The sequence below is a fragment of the Emydura macquarii genome, unplaced genomic scaffold, assembly GCF_026122565.2.
Source record: "Emydura macquarii macquarii isolate MOO-44397 ecotype Brisbane River unplaced genomic scaffold, CSIRO-AGI_Emac_v2 contig_1451, whole genome shotgun sequence".
In the NCBI taxonomy this organism is placed as follows: domain Eukaryota; kingdom Metazoa; phylum Chordata; order Testudines; family Chelidae; genus Emydura; species Emydura macquarii.
Window position 1 is genome coordinate 788,802 of NW_027131588.1, and position 22,764 is coordinate 811,565.

At 42.1% G+C, this 22,764-nt stretch overlaps 1 protein-coding gene across 2 annotated transcripts in view; it reads left to right on the forward strand.

Moving 5' to 3' along the window:
* KDM4C (lysine demethylase 4C) overlaps window positions 1-18,747 on the forward strand; it is a 463,532-nt gene extending 444,785 nt beyond the window's left edge. For both annotated transcript variants that reach the window (XM_067553078.1, XM_067553079.1), the window contains exons 20-22: window positions 7,202-7,321; window positions 16,186-16,278; window positions 17,417-18,747. In XM_067553078.1, the coding sequence (XP_067409179.1) occupies window positions 7,202-7,321; window positions 16,186-16,278; window positions 17,417-17,593 (390 nt within the window). In that variant the 3' untranslated portion in view covers window positions 17,594-18,747. The remainder of the gene's footprint in view (window positions 1-7,201; window positions 7,322-16,185; window positions 16,279-17,416) is intronic.
* Window positions 18,748-22,764: the final 4,017 nt, after the last annotated feature.

Genomic DNA, 22,764 nt, shown 5'->3' on the forward strand with positions numbered 1-22,764 from the left:
TTCAGTATCTGAAGTATATTTCTTTTCTTTCAGTTTTTTTCTAATCTGTTTTTGTGGCTAATGCAAAGGAAATCACAATCTCCATTTATTGTCATAGACACCTGAATGTTTTAGTGCCATGTTCAAGAAATACCCGGTGTTCCTGAAAAAAGACACTCTTCTATTGGTCAGTAACATTCTGGTGACTATGGAAGTCATCTGAGTCCTGAAAGCATGATGGTCTGTATGTATCTTTTACAATGTAACATTTTATCTGTCTCTTTCCTTCAAAGCCCACTGTGTTAGAGCAGCTGATAGAACTGGATTTAACAATTTTCTGCAGAAAAAAGTTCTGATCATAGCAAGATGGAAACTGATTTTTTTCTTCTTGCTATAAGTAGTTCCACAGTGTGCACATACAACAGTAGGAGTGGGAGCAAGGGCACACACAGAATTTTCCTAAGGAGGGGATATATAGCTGTCCCTCCTCTTGCCTGCACCCACTCCCAAGCTCTCTCCCACTATATGCTGCTCCAAACACACTTCCCTCCTGCTGCCCCACACTCAGCCTTGTGTTCATCCCCCTACATTGCCCCTCACCCAGCTCCAAGCTCTTCCCTTTACATTCAGTCCTATGACCACCCTGCCCTACACCCAGCCCTGAGCTCTTACCCAGCAAAGAGGTCAGGCAGAAGAGCACCATTCTGGGAGTCCCAGTGTTACCGTAAAACAGAATAAAAAGGGTCTTTCTATCTGAAGGTCTTTACCCTGCCATATCTATCACCGGTCGGAGCGGATTACAGGGAATCACAGACTCTCAGGGTTTTCCAAAACACAAAGGTGACAATTTATTGAGTGACAAACAAGTAAAACCACTAACGTCAAGAATATCAATGGGGGTGAACCCCAGGTCCCAACGACCAATAAAACAACCCTTGGTTCCCCTAAAAGTCTCTTCCAAGCTCACTGTTGGATCTTCGCTCAGACCACCGAGCGTTGGTTTTCGATCTGGTCTACATCTACTTCTCTTCCTCGTCCGTAGCTCGTCTGCTTCAGCCCCAAGTCTGTATTTGGCAGCTTCTCTTCCTGGTCCGTAGCTGGATCCAACAAACAAAGGCACCCTCCCCACACTGCCACTTGGTTGGACAGCAAGCCTCTAGGGGCTGAGTGTCCTTTTTATCTCCTGTGGTTCCTTTAGTCCTGAACCAATGAGAGGCTAGGGATTTTCCCGCTTCAATGATGTGCACACGACATTAAACTTGTGCACTTGGCACCAAACCTTTTGCACACCACACTTTCAGGTGGTGCACACGGCACCAAGGTTACTGGTCTTCCTGCCTTTTCCAGCTGTTGCTGGGCAAATCTGCCCTGTTGGCACCTTGCCAACCAGTCTTTGTCATTTATGTTCTGATCAGACTCTATCTTGAATCAAGATGGAGTCGGGCCCAGTCATGCCCCAGGGGAATTATACAACTATTTACATAATAAAACATACATTAACATTTTCCCCCAACACCAGACCCCATCTTCATGCAGCTCCACTTGCTCAGGAGTCACCAAAAGCCCAGATCTAATCCTCCCACCCTCCTGGGGGTTGGGAAGTTTCCGGAGTCCCCTGCTCAGCCTCTCCCCAGGAGTTAGGGGTTCTAAGAGTCCATGGATGCTAGAAGGACTGCACATGTGTGGGAGCTGCATAGGGTCCCATTGCCATTCAAAGTTGGCCCGGCTGCCCCTCCATTATGACAGAGGAGTGGCCAAGCCAAATTTTCAGATCCAATCAGGGGCTAGGCCCTCCCCATTGCATGCTTAAGTGGGAGGTAACATGTTCTAGTCCAACAAACCTGTGGATGCTTACATATAGACAACAAGATTGTCAGGAGCAAGGATCAAATCTGCGACCATCACCAAAACCACTTTATCCTTACTTGAGTCACCCACCAGTGGGTGATATGACTACACATACTGAGCCAATTTACTACAGTAATATCAAAACAATTAAGAAAATCCAGCTCTGCTGAGGCAGTTTCCTGACAGTTTGAATTTTTCCCATTTTGAGTGGGATAGTTTCCTAGTAACATTTACATGTCTTGCTGTAGTACTTAAACTTGGGACAAAAAAAAATTCTAATGTACCATCATCATTCCTACTATATTAAGTATAAACAATGGCTCCATGGCCTCCATGTCTTTGATTGACTAATGCATTTTTACACACCAGTCACAGAAAGAGAAGCAAATTTGAAAGGGTAGGAACTCATTTAATGCCAAGGATCAAGCCTCTTGAGTTGTAAACTAGCTGTTGAAAGGCAGATAATTACACAGCCTAATGAAGGGCTTTTCCTGTTGGTAAATTCATCAGGAATGTATCCGTGATATTTTTGCTATTTGAGAATATTCACAGGTATTTCTTTTAAAGTGTTTTGATTTTCTTTTATTTAAGATTAAATGTATAATCTTAAAGCATTGCTTTATTGACCTGTTGCAGCCTTTAGATTCTTTTCATTGTGTATATTCTTTGCCTTTATCTATAATAGCTGACTTCCCTCTCTTGCTGAAACAATGCTAAACTCATTTTCTTTTTGCAATAAAATATCTTACATTGACTATACCAATATTTTCCTTTGTTAGCTTTCTTCGGTATCCTTCAGGGAAAATTTTCTTTAAATTAATATCTTCTGTTATTCTTAGCCATAAAATAATTTCTTCTTTATTCACAATACTATACAGCACAATACAAACATTAAAGAGTTCAGTATTTTTTTCTTCCCTTTCCACTTCATCCTGCAGTTTCTTTTAGCCACTGCCTTCAGATATGAACCACCTCTACAGAAGATGCTCTTGTGGGCATCGAACTTTAGTCCCATTGATTTTGATGACCACATCACAGAATGTTCTTTTTCATATGAGTTCACTGAAGATATGACACAGCAGTACATTCATTTTTCAATCTGTGCTGCTTTGGGTAAAGCCCAGAAGTTCCCAATGGCTCTTATATTTGTATCATTCCCAAAATAATTATTAATATATTAATTCCAAGTTCTATAATGATATTGCCAGGCAAAACAGTTAAAATGGAACTTGAAATATCCAAAAAGCAGCTGTTTTTGGCATACTTTGAGAATAGTCTATATACTAATCTTCCTGTTGAAGTATCATCTTCTCCGTCTCATCCAAGATCAGAATAACAATACTTAGGTATGCAAGGCAAAGGCCTTGGGAGATAAGAGGATAATCTGCACTTGGTGAAGGGTTTTCAGATGTAGAACAAGCTCCTAGAGATAAATAGACTACTCCCAAGTCCAAGCAAATTTAGGACATGCTATAAGACCTTGCTCTTTGATAAAGCTATTGTAGCATCACTAGAATGAACTTTCTAAAAGTAAATCTATTTATATGTACCAAACAGAGCCTCCTGTGAGGTCTGATTCAATCCCAGTTGAAGCCTCTCATTGACTTTAATTAGTTTTGTATCAGGCCCATAAACAGAGCAAGAAGAACTAAAAACTGCATGGGAAGGAGGTGAGACTGCTCTTCAATAATTTACAGATACTACACGTTCTATATGTTTGTCTCTTTGTTGTAACTGTATGAAAACATGGGGTTAATTCAAGAAGAGCCTGAATGCAATCAAGCAGATAAGAGAACAAAGGCTTCAGCTACCTGTCCATTGGCTGACACTTAAGAGACAATTCAGGAGTCATTCCCCTTTCGCTTTCTGTTGGACCCAGGCCTGCTAATAGCTATCCCCATACTCTTCAGAAAGTCAGCCAACAGTACAGAAGTTGTTTGGCTTCTTATCCCTTACCCACATTCCAAGATCAGGAGGATACAAATCATAAAACTATTCCAAGCCAACTATTTCTTACAGCTCATTTAACCAGGTGACTCCCCAAGCTTCCAAGCTTTGCCCCTCTTATGGAGGTAATCCTTCATCCAAGTTGCCACCTCCATATATGACATCATTTTTTGCTTTTGAACTGCCCAAAATAATTTCCTACAAGCCTTTGGAATCAGTTCAGATTTAAGGAACAAGGCCACTTTAAATTAATTGATCATAGTCCCCAAAGACTGTCATGTCCATTTGATTGTAGGCCATTATGGTTTTTACTTGGCTAAGGGGTGAGAAAATGGAGCTGATTCACAGGGAGGACCCAATTCAAGTCATAAGACTTCTCAAAGGTAGTTCATCTGTATCTCCCCCTCCTTAAAGTAGGGCAACAATTTAGCAGCTATGCTGTCTGTGGAGTTGGCATTTTGTGTTCTCTCCCCACTAACTGGATTGTTAGATCTCTGGCTCCTTCATTGCATGACGTCCAGTTCATGCTGATGCTGTCATTTTTGCTCTGTCTGGTCACTCTGGTGCTGTACCTTCTCATGCCAACATTATTGTTCCTGGTCAGCTAGTTATTTCTCCTGTAGGCACAGCTTGTCTCTCTCTGACTGCAGCTTCTGTCCCTCCAGGGCCTGATGACTGGGGTCTCCAGTCTGGATGGGGGCCAATTGCTGCTCCAATCACTACATACACTTCCCCTCTTCCTTTGGGAAAGCTCTGACTTTTTCAGTTCTTTAGAAGTTAGCTTTCTCTCTTTGCAGAACTCCACCAACTGAGCTTTCTTGAGGTGCTATCTGTCATGTTCATACTCTCTTCCTACTTTTTTCTCTTCCTTCTACAATATTTGTTTTACCTGCTATTGTCATTTATTGAAACTTTACCACTGTCACAACCACCCCACCAATATGTCCCAGTTACAGGGCTAGCTGAACTTCTGCCTCTTCTTCTGTCATCTCTGAGTGCACCACCTCAGATCTTAGGCCTTCTGCCTTCATCTTTCTCAGGGTGGAATCCTGTGATTCTCCTGCTGTTAGAACAACTCCTAGGTTACCATACCCTGTTTACCAAGCAGCAGATCCAACTGCAGTTCTTCCTTTCAGGAGCTTGTGGCCAGAGGTAAAGACAGTGACCAGACAGTCTTCTTGAACGAAAGTATTGTTTTATCTCAACTGTAGGAACAAAGTATATAGCATAAGAGAAAAGGGATTTTTAAAACAACAAAAGGTCTATACACATGTTGGCCAATGAGCCTTTGTTCCGTTTCGTACCTACGTGCAGTCAAACTCTTCCTGAATTAACCCCATGTTTTCATATAGTAAACCCACTTACAACAACCAGACACACACATAGAATTTGTAGTATTCAGGAGTCCTTCACACTCCATGAAGTCCATTAGGATTGCCATGCAGATCTAATTTACCTGAATAGCACTTTGATACTAAGGTTGATGGATACCATAGAAAAAGCTTAAGATAGTAAAGTCCCCTGACTTTGCTGCCCAGTATATTGTCATGAAAAGTAGCCGTCCTCATTATAGAGTTAGGCTCACAAGTAATTGAATAAGCAATTCTACTGTCAGTCACTATGTTAAGAGGCAAGTACGATATTTCAGTAAATATTTTCCCCGATAACTACTGTAAAGCATTACTTGCTATTTTCTCTTATTGGAAAAGCAGTTGACCCCAAAATTGAATGCTGTCTAAAAACAGGTTATATTAACCTTAATACGGGGGGGAGAAGGGGAGTGTTAAAATGTTCACAGTTCTGTGATTTAAGATAATAAAGGAATTTTCATAACACCATAAACAGTTGGAATCAGATATTCCACAGATGATTGGTGCTTTATGTACCAACAGGTTAGCGTCACTAATGTGACATAAGATGAGCTGTGTTAAGATTTCATTTATGGCACAGAATATATGAAACTCGGGGGCAAATGCATGTGATTTACACTTCAAACCCAGAAATTACTGAGTCTGGAGATTATTTACATCTGGTACAGGTAGAGATAGAAGGTGTCTCTTTTTCTGGTGCCTGGCTATTAATTATACATCTGACAGATTAGATGTTTCAAATTAACAGTATCCAGTTTGGTCTGCCTAAGACGTGTGTAACCTTCCCTCGGAAGAAAATGTGGGAATCAATTTTTTAATAGTAAGATAATATGTTAATACAATAGACCATATTAAAAGATTCTATGGCATCGGTGATAGAATAGACAGAAGTAATTAAATCCATGGTGGAATTGAATACAGGATATCTAGTACAGTGGTTCCCAGTGTTCCATGGACCACTGGAATCCTCAAAGCATTTACTGGTGATCCCTGAACATCTGGCTGATCATAGACTGTTTCTCCTTAGTTTTAGCTGGTAAACTGGACTAAAAGTAACTAAAATACATTAAATCCCTTCCTCTTTTACTTTTCCATATGAACAATTATGGTCATTGCCCCAGGAATGTTAAGCTTGTCTTTTGGAAAGTGGAGAAGGAGGAAAGCAAAAATGTCTAGTATTTGTAATTATGCTGAAGTACTATTTGGTTTGATAACACTAGAAGGTCATTTGTTTTTAGATAAGCTGAGGTCTTATATAATAGTTTTAAAATTATGTCCAAGGTTCTCTGGCAGAAATGGCCCCTGAGTACAACTGCCTTTTTACAAGGTTGCCTCCTCAGCTAGCATACAGCTGACATAAAGACTCTTCTCTGGTCCTTCACACCTTTCCAAGTGTGGACGTGTGGGTGGGGGTGTGAATGGTGTGCTCTGCTCTCTGGCTATTCTAAGCTGGCAGAGCATCCCACAGAGTGAATAGTTCCAGGCCAGCATATGTTATACCAGGAGCCAAGCCCAGAGTTCAGGTAATATGAACGTGGCAGTAAACCTTTAAATTCTTGTTGTGTATCTCTATCAGCTAAGAGAGAACCTGCTGATGCGCTTGTCATTTGTAGTTTGAACAGTCATGTGTATATTGCAATCAGTAAACCTCTAGTAGGAATTCATTGGTGTTAGCAAAATATAAAATGCTCAAATATATAAAAAAACCATAAACATCTGGCAAATATGTAACTGCATTTTGTTAATCCTCATATTCAGTATGTCACAAAAATGAATTTGGGGAAAAGTAGCACAGTTGCTGGTAACTATCTGATTCATACACATTGCTTTGACATTGTGACATCAATCAGTTATGAGTATTGGTCACTATTTTCTTCTCAGGAAGGCAAGACAAACAATGTGTTTTGTTGGCCCATTAGCAGTATTGTAATGCTTGAAACACACATGATGATAACTCCTCTCCAATTATCAAGTTGTAAGAAGCAGTTTACTGGTAATTTCAAAATCGAATTGCTTAAAATCACTGATTTAAGAAACAATCCTTTGTTTGTAAATAGAGCAGAGACTGCCTGAACCTGGGTCCACCTGCAGAGGGAGAGGTTGTGCAAGTGAAGTGGCCTGATGGAAAACTGTATGGGGCAAAATATCTGGGAACAAATGTAGCTCACATGTATCAGGTGAGTGTCCATTCTTTCTATGTGCATGTTAGGAACTTTCTTTCAAATGTCTTCATGTCTATTACAAATAACTCATTCCACACCAGAGTTGGCTTAACCATACTACAGTTCTGAAGTTATGGAAGGCAGGGGTAAGAGTTCAGTACTGACTCTTAAACAGTAATGCCTTTACTTTATCAAATAAAGTTGTCCCCAAACATTTTTACAATTGCTGAGCTGCTGCTGTAGCTAATTATTGCTATGTACAATCCTGGAACCTTAAAATTCCAGAAGAAGAGAGTGTGTAATTTTATAGGAACTCAGGGTTATTCAAAGGAATAAGTCCTATAAGACAAGACTGCAGTATGATATTACGTTGTTCACTCCTTGTTATTTGCTTTTATTAAGTATTGATAATCATTTAATTAACGGTATAACTGGGTACCTGAGTTTAATCAGCTAGAGAAGTTTCAGAAAAGGGATGAGAGAAAGGAAAATGAAAAACATAGTTTAAATAGACACATTTTCAGCTTTCACATTTCAATGAGGCAATCTTACATTAATTAACATGTACTTCAAGGCATGTTATATACTTAGAGAGAAAGGAGAACTGAGTATTGTGGACAAGACGAAAGAGCTCAGTCCTGATCTCAGAGACAGAATAATTGTTTGTTTTCAAAAGGGCATGTCTGAGAAAAATCAGCCAGCAGCGTTGAGTACCCATGTACCAACACTTCTGGAAGAATAAGAACATAACTATATATATAAACATTTTCACTTATATAACTCTTTCCATCTGTGGTTCTCAGTTTGCCTTACAAAAGTGGACTGGTGCTATTACATCGATGGATAAATTAAAGCATAGAGAGAGTAAGTGACTTGCTATGTCACACTGCAAGTCTGTGGCAGAAGTGAGAATGAAATGCAGGTCTGGTCCTTTATGCTAAGCTCTAGACCTTACTGCCTCCCTTATATTTAATATCTGTATTATGATTTGCAGATAAGTTCTGTATAAAACTTTAAGGATTGTTGTTTTATAGCACTATTCATCTTCAAATTGTTTTACAAAAAGTCTATGCTCATGACAACCCTGTGAGGTAAGTAAGGTGAGTATTATCATCTTTTTTTACAGGTGGAGAAACTGAGACAGTGAAAGGTTAAGTAACCTTTCCAAGACCGCACAGTAAGTCAGTCAGAGTTAGAACCAGGGTAAAAGCCCCACTTTCAACCTTTTATGTTTGGTAAAAGGACTGGAGCAGTGTAAAGGTGGTCTCAGTGCCCCATATGTAGCTGTGGGAGAATTCCCCTGGCACAGGGACTATGGAAACAGCTGTAAGGCTGCCTTCCAAAGACCCCCAAGCAAGCCCTGGCCCAGAGGACATACCAAGATGAGGAGGCCAGATCACAGCACATAGCACGGCAGAGTTTCTGGAAAGTGCTGCAGCCCATAGAGCAGCTTGGGGAGACTGCTATAACATTAGCCCCCAGAACTGTCTAAGAGCTAAGCTAAGGGCTTCAGAACAGCCCAGGAGCGAGAGAGGATACAAAGGTGGTTTAAAGCCACCTTTACCCCTTCTTCTTCCTATGTTGTGAGTTCTCTGCTGTGCCTCTTAGAGGCAGAGTACAGAATCTCACCCAAGGTCTCCTGTGCCAAGTCCTCTAACAACTAGACCAACTCTACAAAAGAAGAGATTAGAAAGAGGTGTGGATCTGTGTGTGTGTGCGCGCGCTGGAACAAAGTTTTATGGTCTGATTAAACTTCAACAAATCTATTTTACTCTGATAAAGGAATTCATGTGTGAAAATTCTCTCACAGTCATGCAGAATTTGCACAAGGAGCAATGGGAGCTGTGCATGCAGGAACCGTGACCTTGTGCACAAACATCCATGTCAGTATCGCACAGGACATTTGCAAGCTCAGTTATTCTGCATGAATCCTAGTCGTAATTGTGCATGCAAAATCAAACATGTATTTTTAAGTGCAACTTTGAAAATCTGTCACCTAAGTGTTTGGCATCTTAGTCATTTTGTTTGTTTGTATGTTCCTTTATAGTAACCATTTATAAGCTTCTATAGATGACTATGTACCCATTTAAATGCTTTCTAGCAATTTAATTTACACCATTAATTTATGATATCCTCATACAAGAAAACCACATGGAGAGAACAACATAATACACAGACTGATACAGTATAGTTTAGATTTTCATTTTCATCCCACTGTCTGAATGCACAATCCATAGTTTTGGTTGCACATATGTAGTAGAGGTGCTTATATTCTGTGAATATCTATATTTACAGCATATACAAAATAAAATATACCATACTTGACAGAATGACTACTTTGAAATTCATCATCTGCAGCCTTGTTAAAAATAAGATTTAGTAATGGTCTGACATTCTGTGTAAATAATTACACCACTGAAAGAGTTGGAGGAACCCTTATTAGTGTTAGTCCTAAACAAAATTGGGGTGCATTTCCAGTGCACCATGCTAAACTTTAAGCAAGAAACTCCTATTAATGTTTATGGCAGTTGAATGGCTAGATCCTCCATACATCAAACTGGACATATGGGGGCTTAGATTCTCTAGTGTGGTGTGGTTGCTCAGTGCCACTCTAATCTGGTCTTAAAGTCCATTTAACAGAGCCAAGGAAAATCAGCCCAACATCAGGGTGATTCTTTAACGGGCTACTGTCAATATAGACCATTTACCTCTCTCCTCTGTGCCACCAGTGTGGCTTGGAAAAAGAGGCATTGCCAAAAGGGGTAGAGGCAGGGGGCAGTGGTAGTGATGCTCCAACACCATACTGATCATTGGGTATATTTTTGATTCCTTGTCACCATTTACAGCACAGGTTAAGTTCAAGCCGGTTTTAGACTGCCCTAACATGCACAAAGACCAGTCCTGCACATGCTAGCAGTCAGATCAGGGAATGTGAAAATGCACTGTAAGACATCTTTGCACCCATCCTCTGACCTGTGCTTTGTGCAGTTCAGCAGCATAGCAGGATAGGGCCCATGTCCTTTATGATGGAGTTAAAATTACTTCTCTTAAGGATTTTAATAGTTCACAGCTCGATATCTTGGCTGTTGATACTGTAGGACAGTCACTGAAGACTTTTCAACTGTGCACAATTAATCTGACAGATTCAGTCCGTTTGAATGTATTGATTTGAAACCTACAGGGCAACATTTTAATTTGAACCCACAAACCCTATATTTTTATATGTGCTAATTATGTACTCTTTGTCAAGGTTCTTTTAGAAGTATCTTTATTTCAGTGTATATTTTCACATAGTGTGTGACTAATCCTGCAGCCCTTACTCCTACCTATAGCTGTTACTCAAGTGGTTCCATTGAAGTCACATGAGGTTGCCGGTTTGGGCCCTTTGTAAGTTTTCTGAAAACTAGCTTTAAATTAAAGTGTCTGAAGAAACTCAAAGTACAGTCATAGATAGTAACAGACATTCATCTCTTATAGGTGAAGGATACCAGAGATGGGTCGTAGGTGGGGGAGTAAGCATCTCAAAAAGAATAAATGGTTTAAAGGCTGAGTATTTTAGCATTCTCTGCACCTAGCTACATTTCCTTTCTCATTTTCTGCTAAAGGGATTCTTGCTGGATTAAATCTAAACCTAAGCATGATAAAGCTTTTCATCTTCTGAACAGAGCATTTTAAAGAAATTCCATCAGATTCAATATAATTCTGTTAACTGGCATTTCCCTTAGTGTCACTCATACCTTCTGTCTTTTTGACATGGTCTTCCACAGCCTTGAAACATAGCAATGGTGAAATTAATTTTACCACTTGGGTAATTAGAAGCAAATGTAAACACCACAATGATATCTTAATATGCAATAAAGTGATGTTATATATGTTGGTATTGTTTAGCATTCCTAATCAAATACATTCGTACTTTTATACACAAATTTCAGTGCTGATGTTGCAGTCCTTTTGCATGTTAATCTAAAGCTATGTATACACTTGCAGCTGTACATTGTTACAGGTGCATTGTTGTGCCATGACTCCCTCATTGTCCACATCTGAAGCCCTGAAGCATGTTCCTGAAGGACAGATTAGTGCAGGAAAGCTAGCATACCTGAGGGGTGTTGGTATATATATGCCTCTATGGTGGCATGGTCTCATATGCATTCTACAATGCAATGTAGATGGGGTCAAGGGGCATACAAAGGTCATGTGTATTGATAGTCCCCTAAGGCCATTCCCACAATGCATTGATTCCTTTGCTGCTTGACCCTTATTCAAAGGTATAAAAGTGGTAGCAACCTGTGCTGAGCATTTCAGATCAGTTCTCCCATGAATCAGATTGTTTAGCACTGGTGATCAGAGATCATGTCCAAGAGCTGCTTCCTGGTCTCTTGAGCATACAGATGCTGATCAATATGTGGTCAGACCATGCCATCCTCCACAACTTCACCCATACTGGCAGGAACATACACCTCTACTGGGAGATTTCCTGGACGCTGGAGGAGGCGGGCATTCACTGGACCCCATTCCTGAGCTGGGAGCACTTGAAGCACCTCAGGCTCCTGTACCAATGAGCAGTCACTGTGCCCTCATGTCTGTGCATTTCTCAGCCAGCACTCTGAATAGCGATAGCAACTGGGCTGTGTAGACTATAGGGAAAGGAAGGGAGGGAGGATGGGAGCAAATTATGAAGGGGCCCAGGTTGGAAATGGGAACCACATGGAAGGGGGGTGGGTTTGGGTGAGGATGGTGGCTTGGGTGAGTGCCAGCCTAGGTTCAGGAAGGGAAGGGGAACCATTTGTTTGACCAAGGAAAATCAGAGCAGTCGATTCTTCCTGTGACCACTGTAAACGTTTATTACCATTCCCAGTCCCTGGTGAGTGGCCTCTCCTGGTGCTGAGCCACTCTGAAGAAGCTGGGATAGGTGGGGGTGAGTGAAACATCCCCTTCAGCAGTTCCACAAACACAGTGCTGGCTGTGTCCCTTAGTGACTGACTTGTGGTGTTAATCCAAAAGTTCAGGGAAGAATATACATTTGCGGTGCTACTTTCTGTTTTCCTGTCCCTTTCAGTGCTGTTTGCTGGACATAGGGGCCAGACTTTTTGGCAATGCAGGGTGAGTTAGGAGCTGGATGGACATTCTCTGTGGTTCTCTGTTCCTTTTCTATGGGAACTCCATCCACTAGATGAGAATACAGTCAATTTCCTTCCAATTGCCTTCGAGTCCTGTAAGCATAATTCTGCAAATTTTTGGTATAGCAGAAATTCAAGCTGGTTCTTCAAGTTTAATGGCAGGACAAATGTGCTTGGTCCACCTTCCTCGCTCACCAGTCCTCTCCACTCAGCAACGTAGGGGGATGACCATGATCAGAAACATCTCTTTGGCATACGTGGCTGGGTGTCCGCCACAGGACTGAAAAGCCACTTCTCTTCTCTATTTTAGTCCTTTTAACATTGCTATGTTCTCAAAATGATGTCCAGCCTTTAAAGAAGAAATAGGTAACTAGTCATGTAAATCCTGAAAAGAACCAAACCACAGTCCAATTGGCTCCTTGATGCCCTGTAAACAGTGCAACATTTTAATAGCAGTACTGCAGATATCTTACCATTTTTACTTTACATATCTTTACATTTTTACCATGCTCAGCTCCTTCATTGTGGGAGGCAAAAGTAGTCTGAAGGAAGGCTGTAACAGTGGCATTTCTGGGTTGCTAAAAAGTATCAATGTTGTGGCCTTTGGCAGCACAGTTAAATTATGTGGGGAGATTTCTTAGGTTCCTGCAAAGGAGAAATGAAATATAAAGCGCTTTGACTTGCCAGGACATTCCGAGGCCAACAGGGAACCCATTCTGCTGGGAAGGCAGAAGTAGCAATGCAGAGATAGCAGAGGCAAATGGAGAAGGACCATGTTTGCTGGCATTGATAGGAGAAATCAGGAGCAGTGGATATTCCCTAGCGCAAGGGAGGATCAGGCTCTCAGGCAGGAGGAGGTACTCCTGAACCAGTTCATGGAGCGGGACCATGCCCATAGGAAACAGGACCATTCAATCATGCAGTTCCTGATACAGCTGATGGTGGAATACTTTTGGGGCCCGTCCGCCACTGGGTTGCTGCTTCCCTCAAAGAACAGGCAGCAGCTCCTCCTGTCACTTCTCCTCATCCTCCAGCTGTTGTCCAGGCTGCGGCTGAGGTGCTGGACCCCACCTTTTCCCTGTTGGGGAGGAGCATGCTGGACATCTGGCACAACATACTGTACCAGCACACAAAACTCCACACAGGGGAACCCCCCAAAGCCTGCTTGTGGGGAACAAAAAGCCCCATCCAGCTCCTGTAGCCGTCTGTTTACCCCCCGAGGCCTTACGCAGGATACCTCCCCATTTGTCCATCTGCACAATATTCCACAGCCTTCCCCCCCCCCCCCCCCCCCCCGGCCCTTCTTGGGGAGAGGAATAGCAAGGAGACATGTCCACAAACATTAATATTTGCCCACTTTCAGGGAATTATACTATTTTTATTTTTGTTAATTTGTTTCTCTTATGAACTGTGTTAGTTCTTTATTTGATGTATGTTTGTAAATAAAAGTTATCATTCACTTCATGTGTGTGCAGCTTGCTTCCTGAGTATGATCAACATGATATTTTCCACACATTAGGGATGGGTCAGCAAGATTCACAACACATGACTGATTTCTGTAAATGTGTGGTGTCAAAGAAATTCAATTAATTCTGGCCCTCCCAGGTCCCCTTTGCTCCCCAGCCATGAATTTCCTAATGTTGAAAACCAAACAAACTAGGGTTCACTACAGTGAACTAAGCTGTGAGGTAACTCTTGCTGTCCAAAGGACCAGACTGAAAAAGAGAACAGAGGTTAACTGAGCCATCTTTATGGCTTTGTTAATGAGCTAATTGATAATACAGACAAAAGAAACAAAAGTAGATTGACAGTAGAGATACCTGACACTGAATCCTGCCTTTACCCCCCCCCCTTAAGTTCACCAAACAGTCAACGCTTGCAATATAGAAATACTCATGCATAGCACCTGATTAATGCTGTGAGCAAGGATGTCAGAAAGCGTTATTAAGAAGGAATGTATAAAGCCCCTCCCAAATCCTTACACTGTTTTTAAATTACTTCCACAATGCTAAAGGGCTCACCATAAAGCACCCTGAAACAGAGTTGTTAATATACAACAACAGTGTTGCTCAGTGATGGCATTAAAGTGCATATTCAGTCTCCACAGCACAAAACCAGGGCAAGAGGTGTTAACCTTGAGGGCCCTCACCCAGTTGCCTGCTCTCAGTTAGTATGTTTCTGTCGGCTGTAGGGATCAAAACCCACTGAAGTATGTCGCTGGAGAAATATGTAACAATGCTCTATTGAGCTTTTTCAGCAGCACCATAGCATCAAAATAGTGTCCCTTGGCATTTTCCCAAATCACTTTCTGGCTCCATGCTGCTCCACAATGTACAAGAAAATTGCATCACAAATTTCCTTTGCCACCTGGGAACCAGCAGTAGTGTACAGATGAGTGGGATCTAGCTGTCTGTACAGGCTTTTTAAACTGGATCTGTCCTGTGCCCAGTAGCTCTGGGAACATTCTGTTTTAGCCTCACGTGTTGTGCAAGGTACAGCGTGCAATGATATTGCAAACTGCATTGGCTACCTTGGCATCCAGATGTGTCTGCAGGCATTGCCAACGAGTTGCCAGATACCCAAAGACACTCCCTCACCATTCTGCAGCTAGTCAGCCTATAGATGAATTCCCTTTTTCTAGGGTTAGCGATGTTGGAAAGAGCTTCATGAGCCAAATTAGGAACTGGTTTGCAGCTGATCAATTGCTGTCAGATGTTGTCAGCTACCAAAGGGCAATAACAACCCGCTTCTGTACTGGTATGGGTTTCTGAAAATGAGTGATCTGGTGCTGGAGGATAGGTTCAAACTGCTTGCACAACTCCATGAAGATCTGCTTTCTTAGTCTGAAATTCCTCAGCCACTTGTCATCATCCCAGGTTTCCAAGATGCTGGGTCTCTGGACCAGAAGCGGCAGTCCACCTATGGCCATTCTGTGGTGATTCCAGCTTTCACCACATCTTTTCCTTGCAACCCCAGTGGATCATTTGCCCTCTCTGTCAGCCATCTTTGGTGTCTCCAATTTTTCTGGACCCATTCCATCCAGTACTGGACCACATGAACATTTGTCCCATAAGCAGTAACAGGAGCAAAACTACATCATCATGGACTTGCTCCATTTCTTCAGTGCAGTTAGGCAGAAGGGAGAGAGAAATGTGAGCTACCATCGCCAAATGTATGAAGACAGCATACAGTACTAGCAACATACAGCAAGACAGTTCTCAGAGTGTCTCCTGTGACACACAGGACTCTGGGGTAGTGCCCCTTAAATGGCAGTGCTATTGTTGCGTACTGAAAAGGGGTAGTGTGGGCATGGATATATATGCCCAGCATATACGTATACTCAACGCAGCAAATCTGGACAATCAGCATGGATATGGGATACATGTACTAGCAATGCACAGAGAAGTACCCAGGGAAGTGCACAAGTGTAGACGCAGCCTAATTGGTGCTTATTTTCTGAAGTATGGCTATAACTCTTAGCTGTTCATGATGTTTCTTTGTGATGTTTCTTTATTTTCCTTCCTAAAAATAAATAGTGACAGATAACTTCTGATTTTGATTCAGTTGGGGTTGGTCCTGCTTTGAGCAAGGGGTTGGACTAGATGACCTCCTGAGATCCCCACCAACCCCATGATTCTATGATTCTAACTATTTAACTCAAATTTTGATATCTCTGTAGCTAATCTGTCTATTGTTGAAGAGTTCCCACAGATGCAAACAATGATTTTATATATTTTTTTTAATTCCAATTTGTCAAATTAGGTTGAGTTTGAAGATGGTTCTCAGATAGCAATGAAGAGGGAAGAGATCTACACATTAGATGAAGAGCTGCCTAAACGAGTGAAAGCCCGTTTCGTAAGTATTTACAAAAAAATGATGCAATATTAATTTACTCTAAAAGAGCTGTGAATTTATTCTGAATTAGTCATTTATGCTGATCAAGGATTTTTTAGAAGATTCTGTGCTACTGTGGCTGTCCAAATTCATACAAGTGACAAAAGTGTACACTGGCCAGTCAGACTGGTTCTTTCAATACAGCCAAATACTGTCATCAAACACACACCTTGACTGTTGACAGGGACATCTTGGTAGAACACCTGTCAGAGCATGATGGATCAAGTATGAAAACATCTCATGTTGACAAATGTACTGTTCTCTCCATACCCTCATTAAATATATTCAATATTTATTTACATTTTTCCAAGTTCTCAAAACTTTATAAATCTAAAAGCAAAAACTTTAGCAAAACACAACAAAGAACCTGATCCAAAACCCACTAAAGTCAATGGCAAGACTCCCATTGGCTACAGTGGATTTTGAATTAGGCTCAAAGCTCTCAAATACTTTCCCATCTCCTGCATAAATTCCAGCTGGTATGCAGCAATCAGCTATTCCAAAACAGTACCATATGTAAAATTCACACAGCATCCTAAAGGAATATAATTTCTTTAACATACACGTATTGGAGGAATGAGAAGGTTTGCACTGCTTATGTTTGGCATCAATTCTAAATATTGCACAGTCCAGTATCAGTTACTCAGTAGGTCAAATACTCAGACTCATAGACACCATGTTCTTCCTCTCATTTGCATGTAACATTTCCTGCTCTGTTTCTCAGCAATCCATCAAAATCATACACTGCTAGTTATCTGTTAGTCATTTTAACATGAAAAACTGAAGCATAAGGACTAAAAAAATATTATCATAATATTTAAGTTCAATAACTAACTATAATTTATTGTTGTGAATTAAAGATCCATATTGAATTTAAAGATAATGTAAACACAACAATGAACAAGAGAGCAGCAGCACAGTGTGTTTTCTTATTGCTGTAAAGATGTGTGCTTGCACATACTGTTGTGGGTTAGTCATTGATATAGTCTGCAATTCGTCTAAACCAAAGGTACTTTGTGCTTTCATGTGCCTACCTTGGAGAGAGTCAGAATGTGATGTCCTCTGTGAAATTGAAGAGGTAATTAATATCTTTTATTAGTCTACAGCCTCCAACATGAGGTTTGAAGACACGTTTTATGGAGCAGATATTATCCAGGGAGAAAAGAAGAGACAGAGAGTATTGAGTTCCCGGTTTAAGAATGAATACGTGGATGACCCTGGGTACCGCACCTTTTTGAAAAGCTCATTCCAGAAGAAATGCCAGAAGGGACTATAAAGGAAGCAACAAATGAATAAACCCACACACACTACAGGGAAGTAAACAGATTATGTTTTCCACCAAAATGTACAGAACACACAGATGCTTGGTTTGAAGATTGTATCCCTTCATTACATTAAGTCACTTTTGGCTAAAATAAACACTGATTTTTCAGTGAATTTGCCAATGAACATTTAAAACAATCCCTTAAAATTATCCATGTTAATTTCAAATTGCTCCAGATTTGGTTTCTCTTGTTAATGTATTAAAGGCTGTTTATTAATTTTGCATCATGGAGTGGAGGAAACGGAACTGAGTTTAAGAGGTGTACTGCAAAATGACATGCTGAAGAAAACTTGGAAAATAGTCCCACTTCCATTTAAATCAATGGTAAAACTCCCAGTGAGAAAAGCATCAGCTCCTAGGAAAATCTTAATATATGGCATCCAATAAAGATGGTAAAAATTCTCACCACAATATGTGTCCCTAGAAAACCAGAAGTTTTAATAATAAGATAGGATTACAATGTCTTGCATATTTTCCACAGCCAGGGAAGGACATTCAATTTTTTATTTAAAAATAGGAGTTTTTATAAAACATTTTTTTAAAAATGCAAGTGTGTACAGTATTAAGATCTACAGATGCTGTACTTATGTACTTTGTATAGTGCTTTTACCTTTTTATATCACTACTGCTCTCAGTAGGGTTTAATGAGGACTCAGTGTGACTTTAGATATTTTTTGGTTTCTAAGGAAGAAATCTTCAGAATAGCAAGAGGGGGGTTGTATATTTAAAGAGGGAAATTTTGGCAATTATTTTTAAAACTTGTTTTTCATAATACTTATTAAAATAGCTATTTGTAAAATAAAAATTATTTCCTTATGTGTTTGTAAAATTAGAGTTTAAATATATATGCTTACCAGGATAGTTTTGAACTAATATAATATGGTCTTCCTTTTTAAATAATAGTTGGCAAATGTAATAGTGTTTAAAAATAAATAAATAATGCCATTTTGCATACTCATTATTGTGTCTGCTGATGTGATTAGCCATCTATATACCTGTGTGAATGAAACAAATCATTGGCAATATGCATGTAAATTCATGAACAGAACAGACTATATCTGCACAAGGCTCAGTACTGATGTAATAACTGATGAAACACTGTATCGTGGTCTCGGGTCTTTTTTATTTTCCCTCTGTCTTGTAATGCTGATCTTATTAGAGGCTGTAGAGACTGCATAAAACCTGAATGCATTTCCAGCCTGTTTGCCAGAAACACTGGCGTGTGTAAAGCCAAAAGAAAGCATTATCAAAATGGCATAATCTATTCTGTGTAAGTTGCCCATTAGTAGGATTTCTGACTGGCTGCCGCAGGAAGAAAACTCTCAAAACCCAATTTAATCTTGAGTGCTGCTGTTTTTCACTGTGCTACTTACAAATGTTCCTATAACTGGGTACATAGGCCTGGAAAGACACTTTTTGTGACAAACCTGCTCCTTGTTTTTGAGAAGCACATGTCTTAGTTTCACCGCATCCTTTGCAAGGTTATTCTTAGTTATATGACTGGACAATTAAATCTTTTCACTTACTGCATGAATTTTAATTTCTTTGTGTTATATTGACTGTTTTTTATACCATGAAATCACTAAAAAGCCCTTTAGTCTCTAAGAAATTGCTTAGCTATGACAATTCATAATGTATTTCTAATTGAGAATGCTTTCTCTTGGGGTTGGAGGGTTTAGTGAGTGCTGCCTGGCATATTTCAAAACAGCAGAGCTCTTTTTGGCAGATCTGAAGGAAAAGCCACATAGAGCAGGCTTGTATTCGAGTTGTCAAGAGCTAAATGTGGGTGACAAGCCATTTAGTTATGTACAGTCTTATCATATAATTAGAGGACAAGAATGATTTTATTAGCCCTCGTGAAGTTTCATGAAACAATAAAATCCTAAAATGCATAAGTACATTGTGAAATTACAGCTACTAGACAGGCCAATGTGAGGCAGTATGGGTGGATAGGAGTTACATGTGGATTCTGTGCCTGGCTGTGCATTAACCTGCTTTGTGACTGTGGGCAAATCACCCAACCTCTCTAAAATGGGGGTCATATTATGTCTCTTCCTTTGTAAAGGAGATCTGCAGATTAAAATGGATCTGCAAGAGCTAAGGATTATTATTTTTAAAAAACATGGTTTGTGTGTTTCTTCTCCATCGCTCACTGTGATTGTAACAGAATTTTACTCTAAAAGTCCTGGGAGTCTTATGAATAATGATTGGGCCTTGTAAACTACTATAAAATATCTTGTCTTCCTTGTTCTTCCTTTAAAGAAAGTGAATCTGAAATATAATTATCTTAATTTCAGAAAGCAGAAAGCCAACACGTTAACTTTAAAGAAAGAATAGTATAATGATAACCCAAAGATCCTGGGGCTTCCTCATTATACAATAATGAATAGTTTGAAGATTCTGCAATGAAAAAAATTAATGTCATTGTATAGGAATTTTGGAGAGAGCTGGTATGTGTTAAATGTTCTTCAGACCTAGAAATCAGCAAATTTCACCAGACTAGCTTTGCACAGGTAGGGAAGAAGATTGGCCTTGTGTTAAAAGCAATGAACTGGGAATCAGGAGACATGGGTTCTGGTTCCTATGTGACACTGGCCAAGTTACGTAAGTTGACTCAACACCTCTGAACAGCAGGTCCTTTTTATTTAGGTTCCTATGGACTTAGGTGCTGTCTTTAAGCATCCAAATTTGAAAATGTTGGCATTAATCTTTGTGTCTGTGTTTCCCCAGCTGTTAAATTGAGATAATAATAATTATCATGGCATTTTGTGAGACTTCGTTCATTAATAAATCTCAGATAGAAAGTGTTATATAAATGCACAGTATGATGATGATGATGATTATAATATAGTGCCTTGCATCTAAGGATCTGAAAGCACTTTGCAAGCTAATGTAGCCTCACCACCTGTGTGAAGCTACATTAGACAGAGTAAGTATTATATTAGTATTAAAGATGGGTAAACTGAGGAAGGCTGATTATCTTTCCTGTGTTACACCTTTCTGCCAGTGGCAGAGCTAGCTCTACAACCTAGGAGTTGAGGTACTCAATCCTCTGTTCTAACCACTAGTCCCCACTGTCTTTTTATTCCCTCAATAGATGAGACATACAACGATTGCTTCACATGTTCAAGAATCCTGAATGCTGGACATATATTTACATAAGCAGCAAAGTTTTGACAGACAGTGGTAAAAATACTGTGCTTTTACTCATGGTTGTATTCATATCCACCTGTAGGACAGTGCAGTGGCCTTCCTTAGAGCCTAGGCCCGAGGAAGGCCACAGTGACCAGAGCAGACAGTGAAAGGGCCAGCAGTCCAGTCTGCCCGCCAACAAGGGCGCCGGACCAGGATAGGTCCAACCAATCAGCCAATCTGGCAACAGAGAGGCGGAGCTTCCGCCGGAGCAGGAGGTATAAAAGGCAGGCCCCGCAGCTCAGTGGGGGACAGACTGCTGCTGGAACCAGACGTGCTGTCCCGCCGGCTGCAGCGTAGGCCTGACCCCCGCCAGGCTGTGGCCCGAGCAAACGCCTCCCAGACCAGAGGCGCCAGGAACGACCCAAACGACCAGGCCCTACAGACTGGATAGGGCCTCTGGGCCCCAGGGACTGGACTGGGCCACCCAGCCCCAAGGACTGGATAGGGCCTCTGGGCCACAGCAACTGGACCAAGCCCCCTGAGTCTCAGGGCTGGGAGATACCCTCGGAGGCTGGCCCTGACCTGGAGTAGCTGCCGGATGCTGAACCCCCGGAGCCCTGTGACCTGGAGGAGTTGCCTCTGCAGAGGAACTCCAGGAACCCTGTGACCTAGAGGAACTGCCCTCCGCAGAGGGGCTCCTCGCCTTGCCGCCAGTCGAAGAAGAGGGACTGGTGAGCCTGCTGCGGGCCGAGTACCCCAGCGACCCCGAGGACCCTGAGGAGACAGGTACTGGGAATACAGGGAGGAAGTGGCCCAGGGACAGCCATAGCCAGTGGCTGAAATGGGCGAAACCCCACTGTCAACATGTTGCGGTGGGAGCCCCTCTGACAGAGTGGCAAACGCCTTTGCCACTGATAGGGACCTGGGCTGGGACGCAGTGGGGACCGGTGGGCCTGCATCCCCCTTCCCTAGCCACCCCGGGAGAACATGCTCTCCCCTGCCGCTACAGACAGTGGACCCATCGCCTGCCTCGCCCTGCCTAAGGGCCAGAGGCTACAGCCTGCTTACTTGCATGCCCACCCTGCCAAAGGCCAGGGCAATAGACTGCATACGTGCCCGCCCTGCTAAGGGCCAGGGCAATAGACTGCTTGCATGCTCGCCCTGCCTGAGGGCCAGGGCAATAGACTGCCTGGCCGTCCGCCTTGCCTGGGGGCCGGAACTAAACCGTGTACAGAGAGGCTAACATTTCCCTTTTTGGACGGTGCAATGGCCTTCCTCAGAGCCTGGGCCCGAGGAAGGGCTACAGCGACCAAACCAGACAGGACCCTGTACTACCCGTGGTGTAGAATGCAGGCAAACCCCCCTGACACTGAGGGGTGGGGCTGCCGGTGTCGACACTCCCTCAGAGTTCGGACGTCGACCAAATCGACAATGGAAGCAGACAAGCTTATTAAGTGGTGGACAGACGCCCAGCAGCAGCAGCAAACGGCCCACCTGCAGCAGCAACAGCAGCTCCTATAGACACTCAGCACTCAGCAGCAGTAACTGTTGTGGGACCTGGGGGCCCAGCAACAGGAGCTTCAGCGGCAGTTCATGCAACAGCTGGGTGGCCGTACGGAGGTGGCAAGCCCTGGGCCGGAAGAGACTTCATGCCAAGGCCCGCCCGTAGCTTGGCTCCAGCCGCGCTTCACTAAGATTGGTCCTGCTGATGACCCCGAAGCCTTCTTGGTGACGTTCGAGTGGGTGGCCACTGCGATGGGTTGGGACCCGGTCCAGTGGGCGACCCTCCTGACCACATACTTGACGGGAGCCCCCCCCAGGCAACCTATCAAGTCTGGGGCAATGAAGAGGCCTAGGACCATGCGACGGTGAAGGCCGCGATAACGGACGCTCTGGATATTAGCCCCGAGACCTACAGATGACAATTCAGGGAAAAGACCTTTCCCCCCCAGGGCCCAACCCCGGGCCGTGGCTCAGGAGCTCCGGGA